Source organism: Panulirus ornatus, chromosome 46 (assembly GCF_036320965.1).
Source record: "Panulirus ornatus isolate Po-2019 chromosome 46, ASM3632096v1, whole genome shotgun sequence".
Lineage (NCBI taxonomy): Eukaryota > Metazoa > Arthropoda > Malacostraca > Decapoda > Palinuridae > Panulirus > Panulirus ornatus.
In genome coordinates this window covers 39,378,945-39,396,154 of record NC_092269.1, presented here as the reverse complement: position 1 = coordinate 39,396,154, position 17,210 = coordinate 39,378,945, and the positions used below count along the sequence as shown (strand labels likewise).

Below are 17,210 nucleotides of genomic sequence, written 5' to 3'. Positions count from 1 at the left end.
TTTCCCGCGATAGCGAGGTAGCGTTAAGAACAGAGGACTGGGTCCTTTGAGGGAATATCCTCACCTGGACCTCTTCTCTGTTCCTTCTTTTGGAAAAAAAAAAAAAAAAAAAAACGAGAGGGGAGGATTTCCAGCCCCCCGCTCCCTTCCCTTTTAGTTGCCTTCTACGACACGCAGGGAATACGTGGGAAGTATTCTTTCTCCCCTATCCCCAGGGAATATATATATATATATATATATATATATATATATATATATATATATATATATATATATATATATATATACAAAAATGCCCATAAATGTACATATACATATCAATATATACATACATATATATCTTTCTTTCAAACTATTCGCCATTTCCCGCATTAGCGAGGTAGCGTTAAGAACAGAGGACTGGGCCTTTGAGGGAATACCCTCACCTGGCCCAATTCTCTGTTCCTTCTTTTGGAAAATTGAAAAAAAAAAAAAAAAAAAAACCGAGAGGGGAGGATTTCCAGCCCCCCGCTCCCTCCCCTTTTAGTCGCCTTCTACGACACGCAGGGAATACGTGGGAAGTATTCTTAATCCCCTATCCCCAGGGATAATACATATATATACACATACATATTCATGCTTGTCTTCATCTATTCTTGGTGCAACACCTCCCTACATGAAACAGACTCTGCCTGCTTGAGGTTAGAATGCATGTAAAAAATCACCTTTGGCAAAGATTGTCTTATCATCAGCAGACAAAAAAAAAAAAAAAAAAAAAAAAAAAAAAAAAAAAAAAAAGACAGTCTTATCAAAGAACTATGCTTGAAAGGAGTCCAATGTATCCATGTTCCTCAATATCATGCAACCTTAGAGCTGCAGGATCCCATGGATAGGGGATCCTGGGAATGTAGCTCCCAGACTCCATAATATGACCTGGAATTATATGATAATCATAATATATATCCATTGGTGACTAAAGTTGTCTGTATCAATTACGTAAAGTATCAATAAAAGTGTCATAATTTCCATATATATATATATATATATATATATATATATATATATATATATATATATATATATATATATATCTTTTCTTTCTTTTCTTTCAAACTATTTGCCATTTCCCGCGTTAGCAAGGTAGCGTTAAGAACAGAGGACTGGGCTATATATATATATATATATATATATATATATATATATATATATATATATATATATATATGGAGGAAGTGAAGTGTTTTAGATATCTGGGAGTGGATCTGTCAGCGGATGGAACCATGGAAGCGGAAGTGGATCATAGGGTGGGGGAGGGGGCGAAAATTTTGGGAGCCTTGAAAAATGTGTGGAAGTCGAGAACATTATCTCGGAAAGCAAAAATGGGTATGTTTGAGGGAATAGTGGTTCCAACAATGTTGTATGGTTGCGAGGCGTGGGCTATGGATAGAGATGTGCGCAGGAGGATGGATGTGCTGGAAATGAGATGTTTGAGGACAATGTGTGGTGTGAGGTGGTTTGATCGAGTAAGTAACGTAAGGGTGAGAGAGATGTGTGGAAATAAAAAGAGCGTGGTTGAGAGAGCAGAAGAGGGTGTTTTGAAATGGTTTGGGCACATGGAGAGAATGAGTGAGGAGAGATTGACCAAGAGGATATATGTGTCGGAGGTGGAGGGAACGAGGAGAAGAGGGAGACCAAATTGGAGGTGGAAAGATGGAGTGAAAAAGATTTTGTGTGATCGGGGCCTGAACATGCAGGAGGGTGAAAGGAGGGCAAGAAATAGAGTGAATTGGAGTCATGTGGTATACAGGGGTTGACGTGCTGTCAGTGGATTGAAGCAAGGCATGTGAAGCGTCTGGGGTAAACCATGAAAAGCTGTGTAGGTATGTATATTTGCGTGTGTGGACGAGTGTATGTACATGTGTATGGGGGGGGGGGTTGGGCCATTTCTTTCGTCTGTTTCCTTGCGCTACCTCGCAAACGCGGGAGACAGCGACAAAGTATAAAAAAAAAAAAAATATATATATATATATATATTCTTCTCCCCTATCCCCAGGGGATTCCCTGCGTGTCGTAGAAGGCGACTAAAAGGGAAGGAAGCGGGGGGCTGGAAATCCTCCCCTCTCGTTTTTTTTTTTTCCCAAAAGAAGGAACAGAGAAGAGGGCCAGGTGAGGATATTCCCTCAAAGGCCCAGTCCTCTGTTCTTAACGCCACCTCGCTATCGCGGGAAATAGCGAATAGTATGAAAAAAAAAATATATATATATATATATATATATATATATATATATATATATATATACTTGAGGTATGAGTTTGAATGAAGAAAACTTGGAAGAAGTGGGTTTTTTGATACATGAGCTGACAAGGCATCAAATGGAACCATGGAAGTAGAGGCTCTGTGAGTCATAGGGTGGATGACGGGGGAGAAGGTCCTGGTAGCAGTAAGAAATGTGAGGAAAGCACTACCTGGAAGGGCAACAATGGGTATATTTGAAGGTACAGTAGTCCCAGCAAGGTTGTATGAATATGAGGCATGGGGTCTAGATGCAAATGTTCAAAAGGTTAATGAGTTGGAAATGAAATGTTTGATAACAATATGTGGTGTAAATAAGGTTGATCAAGTAAGTCATGATAGAGTAAGAAAGAGGTATGGTAATATGAAGATTCTGGTTCAGAGAACTGAAAAGGGTATGCTGAAATGTTTGGACATTTGGAGATAATGAGTGAGAGGTTGCAACAGAGAATATACTCTATATATGTGTGTTAGAAGTAGAGGTCGGACAAGGAGAAGGGGGAGACCAAAATGGAGTTAGAAGGATAAAATGAATCTGATTTTGACTGCTTTGGGCCTGAACATGCAGGAGGATGAAGGATATGCATGAGACAAAGTAAAATGTTGCCTCTTACCTAATTCCTTGGAGAGAAAGTCTTCTGCCTCCTGATTACCATTTGTGCTCGAGTCTGGTTTCTTCATAAGGCCTCTCATATCTTGTCTTTCTATGACAGTTCCTTCCAGGTTCTCACTTCCATCCCTGTCCAGCAGTATTTACAAATCCACTTAGGTGAGTACAAGATAAATTTAACTCTGTGTTTGGACCATAATTCTAGGTTTCCTACACTATAAACTTTGTAACAGCAGACGGCCGCACTGAGGCTCTTCTTGTTCAGTAACTTCCCCGAACTCCCAGTTGAGTATTCACCTAGTTTCTCCCATCTCAACGTCAACTGAGCTGAAAACAACATGTAGTTTCCTGTGGCTTATGAAGCAAAATATCCCCCAATACTAATTTAAGGTTTATTTTCCTGGTTAAACTCGCTCTCTATTTTTTTGTCATCTTTAATAAAACTACAAATTGCTACAGCTTTGAATTTCTTTTTAATCTTTGAGGATAAGGGAGAAAGAATACTTGCCACGTATTTTCTGAGTGTTGTAGTGAGTGAAGAAGAGGGGTGGGAATAGGGGGCCCTGAAATCCTCTTTTGTATCAATTTTCATAGGAAAGTACAGAATGAAGAGCAATTTGAGGATCAATTTTCCCTTAAGGCTCAGTTATCTGTTCTAGACACAACTAGCTCATGTAGAAAACAGTAAAATGTATGAAGGAAAGAATAGGTTTTCATGGGGGTAATTCTTTATTTTTTCCTGACTGAAGATAGGTAGTAACAACAAACGTTAGAGGGTTAGGCAGATGGTGGCTGACTGTCCCATAGACAGTGAAACCTGGGATGATAATGTGAGAGTGAACATGATGTAGTTGAAAAATGTCTGCTTATCTCAGCTACAGATAACATTGAAAGTAAGGCTTTGATTAAAGAATCATTACTACAACAACCCCCACAGAAGCAGGGAAGAGAAACAGGATGGTTAGGCAAGGTCAGTGTGACTTCGTGGAAGAAACAGGAACCTACTTTGAGGAAGAGCACCTATGTACTTAATATGTAAACAGGGCAAAAAAGGCCAAAAGATACAGCCCTAAATGCACAAACACTTTATGAACTTTGGTTACTATACACGTCAAAAAAGTATAGATATCTTAGTTGCAAACATGAACCTTTATGTCAACAAAGAACATTTGAGTATGCACATAAGAGACAGGCAAAAGACAGACTTTGTAAAGATGAAAATCTTCCAAGGGATGGTGCTATTGGCAACAATTTTTCACAATGACAAGATGATTTTATATGATTTGTGGATTACAGATGGCATTGGCATAAAAAAATTCAAAACTATTCCTCTATTTCTTTATCATTAAATATACAATGAGAGATTTTACGAGCTTATTCATACCAGTCATGAAGCAATATTTACCTTAGCAAAGATTTTCTAAGATTATTAGGTTTTCCCTGAAAACGGGTGAAAGAATGCATCTCCTGCATGTTGTAGAGGGCATCTAAAAGGAACTGGAGCATGACCTGAAAACCCTTCCCTCCTGTATCACTTTCCAAAAGAAGGAACAGAGGGAAGAGCTACATGAAGATCTTTCTTTTTTAAGGCTCAGTCATCTGTTCTGGACACTAACTCACTCACATGGGATATGGCAAAAATGTAAGAAAGAAAAAAGAAAGATGAAGGTTTAATGGAAGCACTTCTTTATTTTTTTCAAGGTGAAAATGGCTACTAACACCAAAAGTGAGAGGATTAAGTAGAAGTAGGCTGACTGTCCCTGTGATAGTGAACCTGAGGATGACAGACTGAGAATGAAAATAATGTGGTTGAAGAAATTCAGCTAATCTCAGCAACAGATTACTGTGAAAGTGAAGATTTGGGTGAAGAATCATCCCCACGATATTCCCATAAAGGCAAGGAAGATACTCATGATGGCTAGGAAACGACACTATGGCTTTGTGGAAGAAACAGGAAATGCCCTTGAGAGAGCATAGTCATGCACTTAATGCAAATAGGATAAAGAGGGCCATATGGTTCAGTCTTAAATGCAAAAGCACTTTGTGAAATTTGTTCTCTGTATCACCCTGGATATTTTCAGTATTTTAGCAGCAAACATGAATCTTTGATTAATGAAAGAAAGACTGGAATAAGCACAAAAGAGCAAGGCAAGAGACACAGGAATGGTGTTGTTAGCATTTGTTTTTCACAGTCACATGATGATTTGTGGAGCACAAATGGACAGGCATTTTTCTGGGCAACAGCATCTCTACATCAATTCAGAATTCTCATGGTTTGCCTCTAATTTGGTGAAAAAGCAACAAATCTTGCAAATAGGTTAGCTGATAAAGAGGCCCTCATCTAAGAGGGTTTTGATAAGTTGGATGACAACCCTGTGAATTACTCTTTCTCATAGTGCGTTAATAATGTTGATGAAATGTTGGTGGTTTCGGGGGTAAGTCTCCACTGAGCAAATATGTAAAATATGCCTGCCAAGCATGTCATAAAGATTATCAGCATTGGCTGATGATGAAACATACTACATAAGCAAAATGGAGATTTTTGCTGATAAACAGCCAGTAAGGCCATTCAAGATAGATTTTCCCCTACAGCTGTTATCGCCATGCTGATTTCTCCCATCTCAGGATCAGGTAGAAATGTTACAGAGAACTAGTTTAATTGTTGAGGGTTTACATAAAACTTGCTGAAAGGACCATAACTTGACCACAGTAAGCATTATCAAGAAAAACAAACAGAAGATTCCTAGGAGATTTTTGGAAACCATAACTTGACTGGTATACGACAGCATACCTTAGGGAAATAACACTAGTATCCTACACTCCTTAGAAAAGAAAATCTGATCTTCTCAGTGTAGCATGCATTGTGGCTCAAACCTTAACCAGATTGAGAAGATAAAAATCATTGTGTTTATATCAAGACCAAAAGAGGGGTTGCCATGGTAAGCCAGCTGTCAGCAATGTATGACAATTCACAAAATACCTGGCATTGGCCCCTGATGCTACTTTTTTCCTCTCAGAAGAATCTTAGTGATTAATTCTCCGGTCATCTACAGTTACAACTCTCAGAACAAGCTTAACTGCTAGTAGTTCACAGAAAAACTTCCTCTGAGGGTCATAGAAGACTAGCACAAAAAGAGACTTGATATTAAGAAGCTGGTGAAATGTCAGGGAGAAAAAAAAACACAACCAATCCCACAGGAGCAACAGGATTTCCAACACAACCCCATACCAAAAAATCAGGTGCAACACAGCAGTGTCATTTATGTAAAAGGTCACAGTATCATAAAGTGTGGACAATTTGTAGCATAGCACCTGTGGTAAACGTGTGTACATTTCACAGTCAATTTTACATCCAGTACTTTTGCTGTTAAATAATGGTATTTGATACAGAGTAAGGAGTTGGGTCATGTTAGAAAATGTAAGGTATTTCCAATGATGCTGGCCAACAAATGATGGTTTAGTTCAAACCATATATAAGAAATATGGTTCAAAAATATTTCTTTACTTTTTGTGACGATGGCTTTTTAGTAGACAAAATGAAAAGAGCAATCATCAGAAGAGTCTGACTTACATAAGTGGTTGGGTTAGCGTCAATTGTTGAAAGCACTTCTATTGATATCACTCAAACAATTATGGGTTTAGATCAAAATGATTGGTACAATGATGTGTATATCAACAAATATATCTACTTTTATCATGATATTACTGTAAAGAAAGTAATATAATATCAATCATTGATTTGTGATGCTTTCCATTAATCTTTCTTAACCATTACCAAAACATAAGAAATTAAACAATATGCTTTCAAATCATTCACAGGATGTTTGCTGTAAATGCACAAACCCTTCGTATGAAGGTTGTTCTGTAAAACAATGGTACTAACATATAGTTAAGGGCAATGCAGCATTTAAATAAAAGAGTAAGGGATGTATGATCAAGCTTATTTGATGGTACGGATGGTTATTTAGGTAGATAAGAAAATTACGATGAAGGATGAGATATTTCAAAAAATCTTCAGTACACCACTCACACCATTAAATTTCCAATACTTACACCATATATTCAAACGATATTCTGTAAATAACCACTCACACCATTAAATTCCCAATACTTGCACCATATATTCAAACGAAATTCTGTAAAAAACCAATCTGTTACATGCAGCATTTGCCTGGAGTGTCATTATGTAAGTTACTTCATAAAATCAAATCAAAGGGAGGAACTAAAATTTTTCATAATATTCTTATATAATATCACCACACAAAATAAGAAATTGAGATCTTTAGACCAGTCTTTTTTACCAGTAGAACACCATGCACTGCAATGCTCTGTTTCTTTGTCCTTAATTTTCTGAAATGGTCCAACCAGGAGGGAGGTACACTACAATGGAACCTCAGTAGCAGTAATTCTTGGAGTGTTCTATGAGATGTAACCAACACTAACAGATGAAATTTCTCATCTTGAAAGCACTCGAGTACAAATAATAAATCATTTAACAGGCAGCAGCATCTCATCCTACTGTCGACTCCTATTTCATAGAATCTTCATTTGCTCTTATTATCTTAAAGTGTTTTCTTTAAGTTGCATTTGTTTATCTGTACCTTAGGGTAATGAAATAAAATCACTACTTCCATTATTACAATAAAATCAATGCTACTTAACATTACATATGACTGTTATCATGAACAAGGCATCTATCATTATAAAACAACCCTAAAAATATGAGAAAAAAAAGTAATTTTTTTCAAGAATGCAACACAAGAAGCATAGGGTAAAACTATTTAGTTTTCCTCAGTATTTACTTGTGGTTTGATTCGATAGAGATTGCGGCGTTCAGTTAGGGTTGTGATGTATTTTTTCCTTTCCTCAGAAGCTTCACGAGGATTATAAGAGTAATGTGGGTATAAGCGCTTGTGTTCTTTCTTCACATAATCTGCCCTAGCTTGCCATTTGGCTTTCTGAAAAAATAAGAAACTTATTAATGATATACAAAATATCAACCAGTTATGCTTCATGCATGCCGAAATATCACAGAAGTCCTTACCCAACCACTGGGTTATGCTCCTGGAAGACCCCATGATGGGTTAAACCATGGCTGAAAGGTAAAGGACCTATGGAAAAGAGGGGGTCAGGGCGAGTGGCCACTGAAAAACATACCTTAAGTCCTATAATGAGCCTTCATGGTTAAAAATAAGCATGTTTTACTAAAACAAATTACATCATTCTATGAAACTGCAAGGAAATTATGAACAAAACTGTAAAGTATTACTATAACAGCAGTATGCCACTAATGATACTGCACCTTCACAGCCAACTGTGTTGCACAAAAGGCTACCTTGAAGCTCACCTTAACAACACCACCTGGTTATGACACTCCTACATCTCCAGGATAGGCCACAAGCTGGCTATGACTAACCCAAGGATACTTAAAACTTGATGTTGTGGTTGGGAGACAGGTATCTATAAATCAAAGTGTGTGTACTCAAAACTGTAGTCAACAAAACTTTGGTAGTCAAGGGACCCCTTTTATGACCATGACAATTCTGGTGAAGAGAATACCTGAAAAGAGAATAATGAATATTCTCCATTTTTTCTTCCTTTTCCTTTACAATCATCTCAGCACATCTTCATTTGGCTTCTCTGGTCTTGAACTAGGCAGATGGTGTAAGGCCACCAGGAGAGAGCAATGTACCTGAGTCCCACCATGGTGATAGAGATCCAAATGAGGGCCTGCGCTATGCAATGCAATGCATGGATGTTGTGACAAGGCTTACTAGGACATGTGGTTTATGAACGCTACACTTGGTGCAAGTTTAAAACAGTAGCACAAAAATTATCTCAGATAATGTATGTCACAGTTGACTTTGTGCCAAAAAATGATGTGTCATATCTCAGGGTAAGAGTTGTTTTCTACATTCTTTTTTTCTCTTACTTTTTTCCTTTTATGCAAGATGACACATTCATTTCATGAAATTTTGGTCACTATAAAGAAAAAATCTTTAAAGTTGTATTTACATCATATATGACATTAAGCCAAATTCTTTTCTGTAAACACTTTGGTATATGCTACTTATTGTGTAATGTGCCACAAAAGACAGAAAGAAGCATTTCAGCAGGAATTTACATAAAATTTTGTAAATTTTAACTCAAGAGTACTCCAGTGATGAAAGACATTCTTTTTTTTTTTTTTTTTTTGCTTTGTCGCTGTCTCCCGCGTTTGTGAGGTAGCGCAAGGAAACAGACAAAAGAAATGGCCCAACCCACCCCCATACACATGTATATACATACGTCCACACACGCAAATATACATACCTACACAGCTTTCCATGGTTTACCCCAGACGCTTCACATGCCCTGATTCAATCCACTGACAGCACGTCAACCCTGGTACACCACATCGATCCAATTCACTCTATTCCTTGCCCTCCTTTCACCCTCCTGCATGTTCAGGCCCCAATCACACAAAATCTTTTTCACTCCATCTTTCCACCTCCAATTTGGTCTCCCGCTTCTCCTCGTTCCCTCCACCTCCGACACATATATCCTCTTGGTCAATCTTTCCTCACTCATTCTCTCCATGTGCCCAAACCATTTCAAAACACCCTCTTCTGCTCTCTCAACCACGCTCTTTTTATTTCCACACATCTCTCTTACCCTTGCGTTACTTACTCGATCAAACCACCTCACACCACACAATGTCCTCAAACATCTCATTTCCAGCACATCCATCCTCCTGTGCACAACTCTATCCATAGCCCACGCCTCACAACCATACAACATTGTTGGAACCACTATTCCTTCAAACATACCCATTTTTGCTTTCCGAGATAATGTTCTCGACTTCCACACATTCTTCAAGGCTCCCAGGATTTTCGCCCCCTCCCCCACCCTATGATCCACTTCCGCTTCCATGGTTCCATCCGCTGCCAGATCCACTCCCAGATATCTAAAACACTTTACTTCCTCCAGTTTTGCTCCATTCAAACTTACCTCCCAACTGACTTGACCCTCAACCCTACTGTACCTAATAACCTTGCTCTTATTCACATCTACTCTTAACTTTCTTCTTTCACACACTTTACCAAACTCAGTTACCAGCTTCTGCAGTTTCTCACATGAATCAGCCACCAGCGCTGTATCATCAGCGAACAACAACTGACTCACTTCCCAAGCTCTCTCATCCACAACAGACTTCATACTTGCCCCTCTTTCCAAAACTCTTGCATTCACCTCCCTAACAACCCCATCCATAAACAAATTAAACAACCATGGAGACATCACACACCCCTGCCGCAAAGCTACATTCACTGAGAACCAATCACTTTCCTCTCTTCCTACACGTACACATGCCTTACATCCTCGATAAAAACTTTTCACTGCTTCTAACAACTTGCCTCCCACACCATATATTCTTAATACCTTCCACAGAGCATCTCTATCAACTCTATCATATGCCTTCTCCAGATCCATAAATGCTACATACAAATCCATTTGCTTTTCTAAGTATTTCTCACATACATTCTTCAAAGCAAACACCTGATCCACACATCCTCTACCACTTCTGAAACCACACTGCTCTTCCCCAATCTGATGCTCTGTACATGCCTTCGCCCTCTCAATCAATACCCTCCCATATAATTTACCAGGAATACTCAACAAACTTATACCTCTGTAATTTGAGCACTCACTCTTATCCCCTTTGCCTTTGTACAATGGCACTATGCACGCATTCCGCCAATCCTCAGGCCCCTCACCATGAGTCATACATACATTAAATAACCTTACCAACCAGTCAAAAATACAGTCACCCCCTTTTTTAATAAATTCCACTGCAATACCATCCAAACCTGCTGCCTTGCCGGCTTTCATCTTCCGCAAAGCTTTTACTACCTCTTCTCTGTTTACCAAATCATTTTCCCTAACCCTCTCACTTTGCACACCACCTCGACCAAAACACCCTATATCTGCCACTCTATCATCAAACACATTCAACAAACCTTCAAAATACTCACTCCATCTCCTTCTCACATCACCACTACTTGTTATCACCTCCCCATTTGCGCCCTTCACTGAAGTTCCCATTTGCTCCCTTGTCTTACGCACTTTATTTACCTCCTTCCAGAACATCTTTTTATTCTCCCTAAAAGACACATATAAGAATTAAATAAAATTCTGTTCCTTCTACTTTTTGTAACAAATGCTAAACATCTTATGAATAAAAACCAAGGAATGTTGATTAGCTAAGATTTATGTATAACTGTCTTTAAAAACTGGATTCTGATTTGTTGATATAAGTACCTCTACCACTGTGACCTGAGTAAATTGACTTCTTATAGTTTTGTTTTCACACTGTGCAAGGCTTCTTTCTTACAGCAATGTCACTGTCTCATTTACTGTATATTTTCAATACTGATAACTTAATGGGAGTTTTATCAATCATGAATATTTTCTAAATGGGTACCACTCAGTATGATTCCTGTGTCACTGTATTACTGAACTTCATATCAGAATAATCTTTGAAATTCTGCCTAGATTTTACATACCCTAAGAATTATTTTCTCAAAAATTTTCCCCTTTTAATGAAGTAATTTACTTATCATAGATGTGCATCATCTCCCATATTAGTGAGGTAGCACCAGGAACAAATGAAGAAAAGGCCTCATTTGTTCACATCCATTCTCTAGCGGTCATGTGTAATGCCCTGAAAACACAATCTACCGTCCAAACCAGGGCCCACAGACCTTTTTATAGCCTAGCTGCTTCATATGCCCTGGTTCAGTCCACTGTGACTCCAATTCACTTTATCCAAAGTATGCCTTTAACTCTCTTGTATGATCAGACCCAGAGTACCCAAAATCATATGAATTAACATCAATATCATCACGCTACCTCACAAACGCGGGAGACAGCGACAAAGTATAAAAAAAAAAAAAAAAAAAAAAAAAAAATCATATTCATTAGCACCAATGAAATTCTGCTTATTCATAATATATCATATACTATATATATATATATGTATCTACTAGTTTTAGTTCCAATCACATTTACATGGGGTGGATCAAGTGAATAAAGACATACATCTTTTGAGGGAACAAATATCATGGACAAGTAGTTTCTTTTCCTAGCTCTGCAAGTTGGTTGAGGGCATGAGTTTCTAGTTTTCAATGATACCCTTCCTACCTTGTTACTCTAATTATTACATTATCATCATTCATGATCACAAACAGGTACAAGATATGCATAAATAGGAACTAAGTTAAAACAGTAAGTTGTCATGAATTCCTTGAGACAAACACTCCACAACCATTAAGATCTCATCATGATGACACACAAAATTATGAGCATTTATCTCTGAATATACTGTGCAAGGCAACAAAAGTTTAAATCTAAAGCTGGAAACTACATCATTTTGATAATGTTAACCAACTTGTATTATCTCTCAGTACTGGAAGTTTTGATTTGAAAAATTTACCTAGATAATTTCATTTAACATAACATCGTCACAAGGCAGAAGTCTTTCAATTTTCCAGATATTCAAACTATAACCTTGGCCTACAACTGCTGATAACAGACATAAATATTACCATCCCAGCAGTATATTTCCCTTTTGTGCAAATATTTCATCTGCTATTAAAGGGTAATCATCCACACAAACATCAACAACTAATAAAAAGAATTTGGGGTTGTTTTAATGATCTAAACTGTCTTCATTTTCATGTGTGATTATATAACCCCATGACCATTTTTTTTGTGGGACTCCTTTAGTTTCAAGGCTGTGTTCCATGCAACAGCAAGGAAATGATGTACTCTTCTAAAGTGAGAATACCTTGACAAAACTGTAACCTTCATTTGTTGACAATTATACCACCTGACTGAAGATGACTTATTAACTGTGGTGTAATCACATGCAGGTAATGTCTCCATATGTGATGAAATATGTAAACAAAAATCAAAAACTATATACTCTGAATTTTGGTGTTAGCCATACATGCCTTCATTTGAATCTATGTTGGGCTCATTGCAGTTTATGGAGAGATTTTTTGAAAGAAGACAATGTGTACCGCATACCTGTTACGAGTTTGTGCAATTATAACTGGATTTCTGATGCTGGGTAACCAAGAGTCTATTCTATCACAAATAATCCAGATATGCAAGCTGCATATATATTTTCTTACCTCTGATACTGGCAACTGCCTCCATAAGTAACCCAGCCATACAGCTATTCTTTGGTTACTCTCCTCTGGGTGTTGTGCACGTAACTTTTCCCTCATTTCCTTTTGAAATAGCATGTACTGATTCATTGGGCGCTTTATCTGGAAAGACAATATTCTTCAGGCATTTTCAGAGAATTTGCAATTTCAAATGATAAAAGACACTGCAATTTTAGATATATGAATATTGAATATGTAGTGTGCAATGTGAGTAATTAAAAACTGCTAAAATAGTTTGGAAACTTTTGTTCACTTTAGTACACTGGACAAACTTTTAGTTATGGATACATGTGTGAGAGTTGACAGGCTGTGTGCACTTAATCAGCCCCATGTACATTAAAAGGGGTTGAAAATTTTGCATAAAGTTGTCTTGATTAATAGTGAACCTCCGGACCTTATACTGCTGCACTACTCAACAAAACTTTAGCATTTATCAATTTTCAAATGAATGGTAAACTTTGACACTAACTACAGTATTGTTATCCCTTACTTGTCACTTGCCCAAATCTAAATTCACTTAATCATACCATACTAATCATGGCTGTGGGCCCTACATAGTAATGGGAACCTTGCACATGAATACTGCATAAAACAAAAATCATTTCAGAAGTTTTAGGATAGACAGATACAAAGATAGATACTGCTGAGAGGGAGAGAGAGAGAGAGAGAGAGAGAGAGAGAGAGAGAGAGAGAGAGAGAGAGAGAGAGAGAGAGAGAGAGAGAGAGGAGGGGGGCTTAGGTAGACAAATATATCAAAAGAAAGATAGACAGTACCTATTAGATTTCAAGATTTTATGAATAGGCAAGGCTCACAGGTAGTACTCACTGCATGTCTTGCTTGATAACAACACTGATTCTCTATGTCGCTGCACTTATTGAATAAGTACAGATTCTGTGTTTATCCAGGACTAAATGCAACCACACATAGAGTTTTCTTTTTAATGTTACTGTAGTTGTTACATGCATACAACAAATTTCTCCAAGTAATATACTGAATATTTTTTCTAGCTTTCTTGCAAGCAGGGGATAGCGGTGCTGTTTTTCTGTGGGATGGGGTAGCACCAGGAATGGATGAAAGCAAGCAAGTATGAATATGTACGTGTATGTATGTAATGTCTGCGGATGTGTATGTATATGTTGATATGTATATGTCCATAAGTGGGAGTTTATGTATATATGTGTGTATGGGCTGTTCTTTGTCTGTTTCCTGGTGCTACCTCGCTGATGCGAGAAACAGCGATTATGTATAACAAATAAATAGATATACAAATCTTTCTGGTATATTTATGTTCCCCTCTCTGGATCAGGGTGCTGTCACTTCTATTTGTTTCATCAACACAGAGTGTTGCTTGCATTCGATCTACAAACTCCTACTCAGGCCATCTCGACACAAAACTTGACAACAAGTAGCTCTCACAACTCTTTACTCATAACTCCAAGTTTCCCTACTTCTGTGAAACAATACAACTAGAAACACATCAAATCAATGTTTCTCTGGTGCTAAGTCAGAACAGTGCCACAAGTTGAAAAGGTTTGGATGGATTTCTATGGTTCCTCTTGACCATCATCAGGTGACTGGGACCCATCTCACCTTTATAAATACTGCTCTAATCCCTTGCTCTTTCTCTGCCTATTTCTGTAACATATGAAGCTTTTAGTCCATCCTTCTGTATGAAGAGCACTATCTGTCTACCTCCTCACTTAATCTTCTCTCACAAACACAAATGTCAAAGGATGCTTCTCCTCCTTACTATCAAATTTCCACCAATAACCTCTGCCATCACTTCCACTCCAAAACACCTTCAGTATCATTCACCTCGTGGGTCTTGAGTCTCCCAACTTTGATGTCATTTAGCTCAAAATTTCTTTAACCTTTTTGACCTTACTTTTATGTTTCATGTATTTTTTTTGCACTAATTCCCAAATTGTGTACAACTCACTGATTAGATGACAGAAACATCCAATTGCAGAAACCCTTTATGCTGGGGATACCAATGTGCACCACAAGGATTGATTAGGCTCTATGCTGGTGAAGTCAAGGCCCTTCCTTAACACTGGAACAAATAAATCTTTGCTCTGGACATCATCAATCCCAACAACCCTACAAACACCATTCAAAATATCCCAAGACCTTTCAAGCCTATAATGCAACTATCACACTGAAAATAACAAGAACCTATGGTTCCAACCAATGGATTTTAACAGTTTTCCTGAGCAGCAGAGGAGCCTCATAAAGACTGAAGAAACTGGATGTAAGTATTAAACGAATTACGAAGTCAGCTTTTAACACATTCTTTCATAACAGTACATAGTAAGTTGTTAGTTTTCAAAAATATACATATACACTGAGCTATAATTTCTACTTCTAACATCTTCAGTCAAGTTGCAAGTGTAAAACAAAACAAGAACAAATCACAGACATCACATATGAAACATAATTTTCTAAACTTACTTTACTTCTGGGTCTCTTCATTTTTTTCTCTAATGGGCAGAGGGGTTCTTCTTCTTTTGGTGGATGATTCTCAATCATATTATTCAAATTTTCACCATTTTCTTCTTTATTGTTCATTGATAGATCAGGCACTGGAAATTTACTTTTAAATTTTCCCTCATTTAGTCGTATTTCAACATATTTGGTTTGGCTGCTCTTATCAGTTTTCAAGGAGCAGGCCTTTAAGTTTGATTTTAATGTCTCCTCTTGGTGTTCTTGTTTTATGGTATTCATATGACAAACCACAGAGCTATTTGCAACGTTTCTTCCTAAAGGCTGATGGCTATCAAGATCGGATGGGCATTCCTTTTTGATTGTTATGCAGGTACTAGAAGCAGAAGAAATTTTGTTCTTGTTCCTCTGCGTAAGTGAAGACTGTATGCCTTCTGAAGAAAGTAAACTTGATTGTATACTGTTTCCGAGTGCAGGCTGCAGATTTTTATATGCTGTTTGACTTTCTTGATATGCCTGCCTTACAAATGATGTTTTCACACTATCTGATACACATTTTTTCACAATGGATGTCTGAAACATATCATAAGCTGAATCTAAATTTTCTTCAGAGAATTGTTCTGGATCAGCTATAGCATTCTGAGTATTTTGGTCATCCACTGATCCATTATTCAATGAATCTGAAATGGGTGTGTGCTGAGATGATCTCACTGACATGTTCTGTGGTACTGCAGGTACTGGTTCCAAGTTACTTAAAAAGGGTTGTACAAATGAATGAGATTGGGGATATTTAGCTAATCTTTGTGCACATGTAATGGATGCAGATGGTACTGACAGTGGTGATGATGATGATGATGATGTTGATGCATCTGAATGATTGATGACTAAAAAATCTGATGATGGTGGAAGACATGTATGTGTATGATTGGTGAATAAAGAATCTGGTAAAGGTCTGTGTTTATTAACAGGAAGGATGGGAGGTGCAGAGATAGAACGTAAGGCCTCTGCAGGTCCAGGAATAGCAGTATCTTCATCAGTCCACTCATCATCATTTAACAGGCCTGACATTTGACCTGGAAAGAAGATATGAAAACTGAAATTAAAATAGGAATTATAATTTCCTCTAGCAATGGGCTTAACTTAAAGCTGGCTCTCTAAAAAATTATAGTGTATCAATATATATTTTGCTGTTGTTTTGTTATAACAACGCACATCTTGGCTAGTAAACTGTTTACTAGTCAGCCAACATTACAATTTTCAACGGTAAGTGCAAACTCGTATGCTGAAGTTACACATAAACAATCAGTTACTCACGGTAAGTGAATACAGTACGCTGAATATTATGCATATTAAGGTAATTATCATTATAAGCATAAACTTTCCATTAAAAACAATTACATAAACACAGGATTAGCCCTAAGGATGAAGCTACATTTAGAAACACATTTAGGCAATTCTTAAAATATCAACTTGACTTAAATGAAAATTTTCAAGTAAATTATGAAGCTTCAAAAACTTACATCTTTACCTTCAAGAAAAAACAGCAAATCACAGGTATTTCCCAAGTGCAGGTAAAGCATCTTCAGTCCAAATTCTTTGGGAATGACCAGTGTTTAGATTTTGTATTTTTTCAGATTACTGATACAGATCTTTCCAGTGGGATTTTCTGGTTTT

General features: G+C 37.5%; 1 protein-coding gene across 1 annotated transcript in view; it reads right to left on the bottom strand.

Moving 5' to 3' along the window:
- Positions 1-3,592: 3,592 nt before the first annotated feature.
- The window catches only part of LOC139763266 (uncharacterized), a 97,435-nt gene continuing 83,817 nt past the window's right edge, over positions 3,593-17,210 (bottom strand). Inside the window, exons 8-10 of the mRNA XM_071689211.1 lie at positions 15,546-16,609; positions 13,058-13,195; positions 3,593-7,840 (exon numbers count right to left, since the gene is read on the bottom strand). Of these exons, the coding sequence (XP_071545312.1) occupies positions 7,664-7,840; positions 13,058-13,195; positions 15,546-16,609 (1,379 nt within the window). The 3' untranslated portion in view covers positions 3,593-7,663. The remainder of the gene's footprint in view (positions 7,841-13,057; positions 13,196-15,545; positions 16,610-17,210) is intronic.